At 37.3% G+C, this 12255-nt stretch overlaps 1 protein-coding gene across 1 annotated transcript; it reads left to right on the forward strand.

Moving 5' to 3' along the window:
• The first annotated feature begins 8761 nt into the window (after positions 1-8761).
• Positions 8762-10458, forward strand: LOC100657313 (olfactory receptor 8B3-like). Its single transcript, XM_003422609.3, has one exon. It carries the CDS (start codon positions 9185-9187, stop codon positions 10130-10132), a length of 948 nt encoding a protein of 315 aa, XP_003422657.2. The 5' UTR covers positions 8762-9184; the 3' UTR covers positions 10133-10458.
• The last annotated feature ends 1797 nt before the right edge of the window (positions 10459-12255 follow it).

Raw genomic sequence — 12255 nt, forward strand, 5'->3', positions numbered from 1 at the left:
GATACTGTTATATATGTATACTGGAATTGAGTGGCAGATGGTGGGAGCCAGATTTCTCATTATGGAGTGGGAATTTCAGGATTAGCAAGAGAAGGGGACTAGAATGATATGTGTTGTAATGGACTGGAGTTGGAAACATTAGTAAGAAATCATGTTTATAGATATGTGTATATTTATAAATATATGTATATATTTAAAGATTTTTTTTTTATATATATACATGGGTAAGTATACAAACATATTTCTTAGCTCTCTCAGGTGAGGGGGCCTAAAAGAAATGACACCTGGTGGCAACAAGCAACCTAACATCCAGATCTTGGTTTCTAATGCCATTCTCCAATAAAAGAAATTGGGGCTCTCTCTTTTTTTTTTTTAGCATTACCTAGCAATTTGATAGAAATGCAGAATATCAGTCCCCACACCAGACGTACTGAATTAGAATCTTCATTAACTTTTCCTTTCTGGCACTTGAAGATTTAATTTTCTCGTATCTTGGTTATATGTATCTTCACTTAAAAATATGTTAGCCAGGGTATCTGGGTGTTTGTTGCTGGTTAGCTCAGTGTGACATAATTCTGCAAATCAAAAGTCCATTAAGTTAAGATACATGCTTTCTTTTTCTGCATTATGATAATATATATAAAGCTTTTTTAAGTTAAATTACCACTGACTTTGGCAAGTTAGAACATATTGGTCTTCAGTTACCCAAGCCCAATGGATAGGCCAAAGATGCTATGGTATATCTCCGGCAATAAGATCATGAAGTACTTTGTCATAATTGAATTAGGCTAAGGTGATGTTATGCAGATGGAAGAAAGGAAGGGAATGAGACAGGTTTGCAATGTAAGGACCAAGTTCAGACTAGCTTTTTCTATAATTATTCCATGTTTGCTCATATTTCTACTGCTAATCAAAAGGTCTAAGGGTTCCAACCCACCAGTTGCTCTGGGGGAGAAAGATGTAGGTCTGCTCCCGTAAAGATTTACATCCTCAGAAACCATTATTTGTTGTTCAAAATAAAAATAAAAGGAAGGTGTACATTTAGTGTGTTCAAATAATTACACAAAATCCAATATAAGTAAGCTCATCTTTTTTTTTTCTCAAAGGTTTTCAAATTTTTTGATGGGTAGAGATTTTTTTTACTAATTTCACATTTTACTTTCCTTCCTTTCACTTATGCTGAACAGTACTGGCTCATTAAGCCTGTTGAATTGAATACAGCTTATTTTTTGGCTATGGAAATTAACAAACATAATGATTGTGAGGGTGGTGCAGGGCCTGGCAGGGTTTTGTTCTGTTGTACAAGAGGTCGTTATGAGTCAGAACCAATTTGACAGCACCTAACAACAAGAACAAATTAAATTAAATCTCTATTTTTCTTCTTGCAGTTGTGAAAGAGCACTCTAAAACTGAGGCTCGACATAACAAAATGAATGGCTGACACAAGTCTGAATTGGACTCCATTTAGTCCAAGGCCCCTGTTTCTGCTTTTTAGAGTACCTGACCCAAGACAGGAAACCCTGGTGGTGTAGCGATTAAGAGCTATGTCTGCTAACCAAAAGGTCAGCTGTTCAAATCCACCAGGCACTCCTTGGAAACTCTATGGGGCAGTTCTACTCTGTCCTATAGGGTCACTAGGAGTCAGAATCCACTCAATGGCAATGGATGGGACCCAAGACATACTCTTGACCAGGATAGTTTGTTCTACTACATTCTGAGGTGGCCTACCCAGAATGTTGCAGGAAACAGAAGGACTCAGGTGTGAAATGCAGGAAATGATAGCTAAGACTGAGTACTCAAGCCAGTAGTGATTCTTGATAAATGAGTCTTATGAGAGCATGTTGAATGTCGAGCAGTCAAATGTAACCCCGTACTCTTCCCAACTCTGTACAAAGTTCTGGAAAATCGAGTATAAAAGATTTGAGCTTGTGCTCCTTTTTTGGAATGCCATTTTGAACTTTCATTTTGGTGCTTCCTGAATGCAAATCTTTGAGTCTGAATAAAACTCTTATTTTACAGAAAATTTGCTTCATTTTTAACACAGTATAATGATAGAAATAAACTACATATACTTGAACTGTATAATGTGATGTTTTAAAATATGTGTGTACCCATCAAATCATCATCAAAATGAAGATAGTGAACATATCCAACATCCTCAAAAGTATCCCTATTTGTAATCCTCTTGTCTTGCCTCTTCCAACCTCCTGTCACCAGGCAACTACTGACCACCTTTGTGTCATTATAGATTCTTTTGCATTTTCTAGTTTATAATATAAATAAATCCATATAATATGCAAATTTTTTATCTTGCTTCTTTAACCCAGTAAAAACATTTTGAGATTGTTTCAAGTTGTTATATGTATCAATAGTTTCTTGCTTATTGCTAAGTAGTGCTTAATTGTACAGATATACCACAGTTTATTTCAGTTTACTGATGGACATTTGGGTTGCTTTCAGTTTTTGTTATTATAATTAAACCTTCTATGAACATTTGCATAAAAGTGTTTTATGGATATATTCATTCATTTCTCTTGAATATATACATAGAAGTAGAGTTGCTAGGTCATATAATGCATGAATATTTAAATTTTAGAAGAACTGCCAAATTGTTCTCCAAAGTGTTTATCATTTTCCATTCTTGTCAGCAGGGCATGAGGGTTCCATTTCCTCTACATCTGTGCTCATATTTGGAAGGGTCAGTCTTTTTAATTTTAGACATTTTAAAAAGATGTGCAGTGGTATTTCATTACAGTTTTAATTTTCATTTCCCTGGAGCCTTGGTGGCACAATGGTTAAGTGTTCAGCTGCTAGTCAAAAGACTGGCAGTTCCAATCCACCACCTTCTCCTTGGAAACCCTGTGGAGCAGTTCTACTCTGTCCTATAGGATCACTATGAGTCAGGATCCACTCGATGGCAATGGGTTTTTTAAGGAATTAGTATCCTATTTGTACTGTAATAAATTACCACAAATACAGTGACTTAAAACAATACAAATTTGTTATCAGGTTATGGCAGTCAGAAGTTGAAATAGGTCTTATGGGTTAAAATCAAAGGGTCAGCAGAGCTGCATTCCTTTGGAGACTCTAGGAGAGAATATGTCCCTTTCATTTTCCAGCTTCTAGAGGCAGCTCACATTCCTTGGCCCATGGCTGCATGATTCCAACCCCTACTTCCATCATCTTATATCCTTCTCTAACTTGACCCTCCTTCCTCTCTCTTATAAGGAACCTTGTGATTACAACAACTCACTTCAATAATCAGGGATAATTTTCCCCTCTCAAGATCCTTAACATAATCACACCTGTAAGTCCCTTTCGCCATGCAAGTTAATGTAGGTTATGGAGATTATGCCATGGGCATCTTTGGGTGCCAAAGAGTTATGTCTGTCCAATATGCAGTATAAATTTACACCATTTCAACATCCTCAAAAGTCTCGACCCATTACAGGATCAACTCAAAGTCCAATTTCTAGTATGAGTTCCATGAGTGCATGGAATTCTCTTTTGTACCCTAGCACCTACCATGGTCTTGTTCAAAAGTATCTGTTGCATGAATCAGTGAGTATTAATACCAACAGGATTCATGATCTAATTCTTAGGCAATGAGTTTTCTTTCTTTCTTTACAAGTGATAAATTGGCATGAAATATCAAAGCAGTGACTTCTCTAAGTTGTCGTTTTATAAATAACAGGACTATAGAGAAGAGAGAAAGAAAGCTTCTGGGTGGTTACCTTGGAAGAAAAGGTGTCCCAGTGTGACCTCCCCTGTCCTGTTCAGTTGTAGGTTCTGAAGTTTGTGCCTTGGTGTGCTGATTCAGCCAAGTACCAAGATGGGCGATATGTTGGCATACCGTTGTCCTCCATACACAAAGTGGCCCTGCAGCCCTAAACTCAGTGCTTAGTGGTTGTATGCTGATTTTCTGGGCACCCATACTCTCTGGCCTTCCACAATCTCCCCTTCCCTTTTCTACTTGCACCTAGTTCTTATGCCTAATCTCAGTCTTCTTGTTGTTGTTGTTAGGTGCTGTCCAGTTGGTTTCAACCCGTAGTGATCCTATGTACAACGGAGTGAAACACTTCCTGGTCCTGCATCATCCTCACAATCGTTGCTGTGTTTGATCCCATTGTTGCAGCCACCGTGTCAATCTATCTTGTTGAGGGTCTTCCTCTTTTTCTTCAGCCTTAGATTCCTGAGTATATTTCAGCCCCTCCAGGAACTGACTAGATTCTCACCCTAAATACTAGGCTAGAGCTCAGACATTACCCAGAAATGATTACCGTTGTCATTTTACTGTGTATCCTTAAAATCTTAATTTGTAATTGGCATATTATTTTCCATTTTATGGTTATACTCTTCCTGGAATGCTCTGTCACCTGCACTTCTTTTCTATAGTACCTTCTTGTCTATTCTTCTCTTCCTTATCTGAAAACATTAAAAACAAAACAAAACTCATTACCCTTGGAGTCAATTCTGACTCATAGCGACCCTATAGGACAGAGAAGAACTACCCCATAGGTTATCCAAGGAGCAGCTGGTGGATTGGAAATGCTGACGACATTTGGTTAGCATAGCTCTTAACTATTGTGCCACCAGGGCTCCTATCTGACAATATACTACTTCCCAAATTCTCAGCTAACTCTTCAATTTTCTGTTCTCTATTTAATCATTTCTGCCCCTGTTATGCCTTCCTGGCTGTTAAACTTACCTTACATTCTGGGCAAAAGGAAAGAAGGAGGGAGTACTTATCCTTCTCATTTGGAGTGCCAAATTGTTTTGTCAGTTAGCCTCATACACTCTAAGCTCTTCTATGGTCAGGACCATGTTTCTTCATTCTTCATGTACCCAGCTGGTAAAGAAGTCTGGGAAAAGTATTTTGTAGGCTTCTAAATTTGAAAGTCCAGATTAGAGCATAGAAAGGGAGTGTAGAGATGAGAGATAATAAACATTATTTGGCACATGTTGTCATGTTTAGTATTTTCTATTCTTGAAAACTATTATGGGTTTCAGAGGTCATACTGAGTATAATTAACACTGAGTTGAATTCAGCTGGACATCAAAATGCCATGGCATTGTCACTGATAACCTGAGGCTGTGCATCCCTACAATCTAGGTTTGGAATATTTCCATCACCTCAAAACATTTCCTTATGCCCATTTGCAGTTCATTCCTGCTTCCACTCCCAGCCTTAGTGAAGCACTGATTTACTTTACCTCTATAAATTTGACACTTTTTCACATTTCATGTAAATAGAATTATATATTATGCAGTCATTTTTGTCTGACTTCTTTCACTTAGCATAATGTCTGTTATTACCCAGTTGTTTGCAATTGCAGTCAGCATTTTGCATGACAAGTGAAAATAATTTGCAATTTTGTTATACTCAAAGTCTTTTCACTGACTTATTCGCTCATGACAAATAATGATGAAGCTATGCACTTTCACAATAGAGTTAAGGTGGGACATAGGCAGTGTTCACCAGGTTTTTGATTATGGGACCTTCTGAAACTCTGGGTGTCCCAGTTTTATTCTTGGAGGAGGAAGAATGAGATCCTTGACTCAGGTTAGCTTAAAGAAAATTCCAAGAAGAACCAGTCTCAACTATAATCGTCTAGCCTATGAAATGTTTCCCAAAAAATAAATCAGTCAGTTTTGTACCAAAACAAGGATGTATGAATGTTTAAACTATTACAGAAGATTGACAGAATTTGGATTGTAAAAAATAGAATATCACTCAGTAATAAAAAGAAGTGAACTACGCATATATACAACAAGTTGGATGGAATTTAAAGGTATTATGCTGAGTGCCAAGAGCCGATCTCCAAGTTTACATGCCATATGATTCCATTTATTTATATCCTGGTGTTGTGTAACAACCGGGTGGCACCTGGACCCAAGATTGGCCGCATCTCCAAGAGACTGAAGAAAGACTCCGGAACCAGTGATAATGCTTTATGGTTTATTTGGGGAGCTTATTTATGGGACAGTCAGTCCAGGCCAGCAGCTGGACCAGTTTAGTGCTCCGCAACTGCCTAGCAGGGAACACAAGCTTATGGCTAAGACTCATTGTTTTCCTCCCAAGTCCTTGGGCAGCCAGCATTCCCAGGGACTTCACATCCAGGCACAGATATTTTTCATCTTGTTGCTAAGGCATTCCTTAGCCTTGGCCATCCGGCCCAGTCACACCACTCCTGGCCTTGTGCCTTAGCCTGAGTCAACCCCGAGTTCATCCCCAGCATGCTTCTGGGAAGAGGAAAGCTAACTCCATTAGGAGGGAATGCATATAGCTGACTAGCATTACCCTACACCTGGAAGTGACTAAATTATAGGGATGGAGAACAAATTAGTGACTACCCAAAGACAGAAATGGTGGTGGAAGGGGGTAGGTAAGACTATCATTATTGCTGTTAGTTGCTCTCGAGTTGATTCCAACTCATGGCAACCTCATAAAAAGGCATTATGAGGGAGTTCTCTTGTGATTTTGAAACAGCTTTGTATCTGATTATGCTGACAGTTACAACAAATCTATACATGGGATCAGATTATATAAAACTGTTCACACAACACACACATACACAAATAAGTGCCTCAAAACTTGTAATAGCTAAATAAGGCCCATAGCCTAATTAACATTATTATACCAATGCCAATTCCCAACATTGCTATTGTACTGCAGTTATAGAAGATGTTGCCCTTGAAGGAAGCTTGGTGAGTAGTTTAAGGGACTCTATGTTTTTGTTACTTCCTGTGAACCTATCATCATTTCAAAATTTCAATGCTAAGAAAAATAGGTGCCAAAAGGTGAAAACAATATAAATGTCCATCAGTGGGTAAACAGATAGACAAAATGTGGTACATACATACAATGGAATGCCATTCAGCCATAAACAGAAATGAAGCCCTGATCCATGATACAACATGCTAAAACCTTAGGCTTAATGAAATAACTAAATCACCAAAGGACAACTATTGTATGATCTTACTTATATGAAATAATGAGAATAGGCAAATGTACAAAGACCAAAGTTTATAGTGTTGACCAGGGATGGGAGGGAGGGGGAAAGAAGGAACCATTGTTTAGAAAGCAGTAAGTGTTTGTTTATGGTGATGGGAAATTTGCCAGCAATTATGGTGATATTTGCACAACATGATTAATATAATTGATATCACCAAATTGTATACCTGAAAACTGTTGAATTGTCAAATCTGTTATATTTATATTTACAATAAAAAAAAAAAGAGGTGCCTTTTCATAAACACAAGTGAATTCTAAGGGAATTCTAAAGTCATATTTTCTTGAAATAGAAGCCCTTAAAAGTTGTTTTTCTTACAGATTTGATTTTAATCTGTTAAAAGCAAAGAACTATTAAGTCAAAACAACCCAAAATAATTAAATTTTCATGAAATAAAGGGGCATTATTCTATTAAACAGCTTTTAATAAAGAATAATAAGCTCTGTAATCAATTAAAAGGTATCCTTTTGCTTTATGTCTGTAAATATGCATAATTAAACAGACTATTTAAAGGGCCTCAAAATATTTAAAAGGAAACATTATAAATAAACTTTCCAGAAATATACATCAATCCGTTCTGAAACTACCTATGCTACCTAGGTGAAATTTTCAATAACATTAATACTACTTACCATCCTTATCTAGGACAGCAGAGGCTCCCTTATACTATGCCCTAAGGATTGTATAATCCCTTGTGGGAAAGTTAACATTTACTATCACAATTTAGGACGTAAACACAAACACCATAATTTCTTCCCTGCAACACTTATAGTGAGCAGGAGGTCCTATGGGAGAGCTATGCCTGGATTTCGAACCAGGCCAAAAGAATTATAAGCTCTAGGTGAGCGCCATGTGCTCTATGACATGGTGGCTCTGGTGTCAAGTGTGTGGTTTCCGTGCATACAGCCTCTTGTCAAATTTATAAGAAGAATTTTGATATATATCTCAGGATGACTCTTGGAAGATTCAGGTTATGAGATCTGTGCTACAACCTTCTTACCAGTAGAAGGGGAAGAAGATTCTGTGACTACATCTGGTCAGCTTTGTTATCTCCAAAGCCAATTCTTCCCCCAGGACAGTGGAGGTGAAAGGCACATAGAGTCAGCATAGAGTCAGTGGAGGAAGGGTGAGTTAATCAAGTTTTTATTGTTCTCACTTACTCTCTATGTTGCTGAAAAAGGAGGAAATATATTGCATAGCAAGACACTCACTGCCATGCAGCACTGACTGTACTGCCTGCACCCTTCTCAACTTATTCTATCCATGTTGGCTTCATTCTCACTTCATAGTAAGTAAGACAGCAGTAGCAGTTCCGAGTGGCACATCTAGTACAAAGTAACATCAGAGGAAGAAGAGCTGTGCCTCTTTCCTAAACTTATTTATTGAAGTATGATTTGCATATAGAAGAGTTTACATAAGGGTATTGAATGAATTTAATGAATTTGATAAATTTTAACAAACTTGACCACTTACGTAGCTAGCACCCAGATTTTGTTTCTCTTTCATGCCCTCATACAGAAGCCTGGGAAAGCACATCTACCTTTCTTTCTTCATTGTGCAGCTGAGATGCAACAAAGGAGAGAATGTGTAGAAACACTGAGGCATATGATTGAATATAAATTTTAGACTACTATCTCTTCAATACATGGTACCCTTTTTTGACTTCAAGGATTCTTTTAGAAAAACATCTGAATATCCTACAGACAAGTGAGGGACTCCCTTCTAGGAAGAAGAATGTCAATATGATCTCTAGTGAAATCCTCTCTTCATCGATGGTTATCACAGGGGAGCTGAGGTGTTGAGTACAGTAATGGAAACATGAGTAGGAAGCAGGAAGTAAAGGGCCAGATGAATGAGAGGGATAGATGGGAGAGGGTTTCCCACTCTGTATACTCATCATCAGGTAGACTTGTACCTCAGCTACTCCATCCTTCTATCTTCTAGTAAAGACAGGAAGAATTGTTCACCACAAGTTAACTCATGCAGACAAAATATAGGGTGATTGAACTGTTGAGCCATGTATATGGCAGTACATTCAGACTCCAAGAAGCAAAGGAAAACTTACTTGAATTCTGCCAATCAGAGTCCCTTTTGTAATGAGTGAGTACATGTAAGGAGAGAGCTGGGTTCTCTACTAACGGAATTTTCTTTTTTCCTCACAGATTTCCAAAATGAGAATGCTGGCAAAAAATGACTCCTTAGTGACTGAATTTATTCTTGCTGGATTAACAGATCGTCCAGAGCTCCAGCAGCCTCTCTTTTATTTGTTTCTAATGAACTACGTTGTTACCATCGTGGGTAATCTTGGCTTGATCATTCTTATTGGGATAAATTCTCACCTTCACACCCCCATGTACTATTTCCTTTTCAATCTATCTTTCATTGATCTCTGTTACTCTTCTGTTTTCACACCCAAAATGATGATGAACTTTGTATCAAAGAAGAATATCGTCTCCTATTTTGGGTACATGACCCAATTGTTTTTCTTTCTATTTTCTGTCTTCTCTGAAAACTATATGTTGACCTCGATGGCCTATGATCGCTATGTGGCCATTTGCAATCCATTGCTATATAGAGTCACCCTGTCCCATCAGGTATGTTCTGTGCTGACACTTGCTGCATATGCCATGGGATTTGCTGGAGCCACTGCCCACACAGGCTGCATGCTTAGACTAACCTTCTGCAATGCTAATATCATCAACCATTACTTGTGTGACATCCTCCCTCTCCTCCAACTCTCCTGTACCAGCACCTATGTCAACGAGGTAGTAGTTCTCATTGTGGTGGGTATCAATATTACAGTACCCAGTTTTACCATCCTAATTTCTTATATTTTCATCCTCATTAGCATTCTTCGTATCAAGTCTAGTCAAAGAAGATCAAAAGCCTTCAGCACCTGTAGCTCCCACATCATTGCTATTTCTCTTTTCTTTGGGTTGGCAGCATTTATGTATCTTAAGTATTCTCCTGAATCTACGGACCAGGGGAAAGGTTCATCTATTTTCTACACTAATGTGGGGCCCATGCTTAACCCTCTGATCTACAGCTTGAGGAACAAGGATGTTAAAGTAGCCCTGAGGAAAGCCTTGATTAAAATCCAGAGAAGAAATATATTCTAACTAGAAGCAGTGGTAATATAAAGAAATTCAAGCATCTCAAATTTTCATCAGTATTTTCATGAGGCACTGTTTACAACTATGTTGACTCTACAGATTGTGTTATGTATGATTTAATAGACTTGTTTTTATCACTTCTCTTACAGCTAATCTTGTCTGGTTCTTTGCTTCTTTATCTACTGCAACTCTTACAACCTTACTATATAATTAATAATGTGTTATAAAAGGAACATACCTACTGACTATTTTCATTATTGTTTTCAATCCCTTCTATCTCCTGGTCTATTCCTAATCAGAACAAATATGGTGAGTTCCAGAAGTCACCGAAGGTAAATAACACTACAGCTTGCTCACCTAAACACAGAAGTGCCAAATACAATAAAAGCATTCTCATTCTTACCAATATTGTTACTGGTATAAAACCCAAAAGCAAACTCATTGCCATTGAGTCAATTCTGACTCATAAAGATCATATAGGACAGAGAAGAACTGCCCTATAGGGTTTGCAAGGAGTGGCTGGTGAATTCAAACTGCAGATCTTTTCATTAGCAACTGGATGCTTATCCACTGCACCACCAGGGCAGTGGGATTAATGAAATGTTTTCATTACAAATCGTGTATGTAGTTTAAAATAGAACCTAATCCTCCTGTTTTTGTCCTTCTCTTCTGAGAAACAAAATCTGTGCCACATGCTCTCAGCTTCTGAGATCCTCCATCATCCCAGTGCGTTTAATATTGAGAATGCGTATCACCCTATTGTCAAAGACATCGTTAACAGAGGCTGATGATAGAAATAATATGTATGCGTCTCAGTTCTCCAATAAGTGTGCAGGATGGTTTTTGTGATAAAAATTGCATTTATTACTATCTAAAATGACAGCAAATATTTTGGAAAAGGAACACGTAGTTCTTATTGTGAATTTTTTTGTTATTTGTCGCTTAAAGGAAAATACTGCCCATTAGGTTAGATGAAATGTTTTAGCTGTTGTTTTAGTTATCCCGTGAGGTTCATCATGAACAAAAAATAATGTATATTAATATTAATAGAATATGTTCTTAGAAACATTTTGTGAGCTTACTTAAACATCGTATCACCAGTAAGGCAACAAATATCTTTAGCATAGAAACTCTTTCCTGTAATTCCTTAATTTCTCCTTTTGTATATTTAGAATACCAAATAACATTTAGAGGTCAAGAAACACTCATTGAGTAGAATTTTCTTGTTTGAGTAACAACAGCAATAATAAATTTATTGTTATAGATAATAAAATAATGACAGCAATAATAAATAAATCACAAATAACCTTGAGGTTTGCTTTTTTCTTTGTACTCTCTAATATGGTACCAAAATAATACCATTACATTTTTTTAGTTTCAGTTTATTTTCTTTAAACTTTTTATTTTATAAAAAAAAAAATTGAAAAATAGTAAATTTCTCTAAAGCCTTCACCCAGCCTCTTAGATAAACACTGTGCCATTATCAACATCAGAATCAAAAGATTGCTCTTTTCTGTGTGCATTTTTTTTTTTTAATAATGGTAGTCTCACACAATATTTGTCCTGTTGTGTTTGAATTATTGGCTGCAGGTTCATGTTTCATAGATTCATCATTGTTCTCCATTGTTGTGTAATATTCCCTTGTGTGTATCCAGCGTAGTTTATTTATCCATTCATCTATTGATGTCACTTAGGTTGTTTCTGTTTTTTTGCTATTGTGAACAATGCTGCAGGGAACATCAGTGTCCATAAGTTTACTTGTGTGAAGGCTCTTATTTCTCTAGGGTGTGTTCCTAGAAGTGGGCTTGCTGGATTATGTGGTATTTCTATTTCTAGTTTCTTAAGGAGGTGCCACATCTTTTTCCGTAGTAGCTGTACCATTTTACATTCCAACCAGCAGTGCATAAGAGTTCCAGTCTCTCCACAGCCTCTCCAATATTGTTTATTTTCTGTTTTTTTTGAATTGTGACAGCTATGTTGGGGTGAGATGATATCTCACTGTAGTTTTATCTAATGCCTAATTTCATTTTACTTGGATCCACAATCAACACCCGTGGAAATAGCAGTCAAGAAATGAAAAGACACATTGCACTGGGCAAACCCGTTGCAAAGGACCTCTTTAAAGCGTT

The sequence above is a fragment of the Loxodonta africana genome, chromosome 15, assembly GCF_030014295.1.
Source record: "Loxodonta africana isolate mLoxAfr1 chromosome 15, mLoxAfr1.hap2, whole genome shotgun sequence".
Lineage (NCBI taxonomy): Eukaryota > Metazoa > Chordata > Mammalia > Proboscidea > Elephantidae > Loxodonta > Loxodonta africana.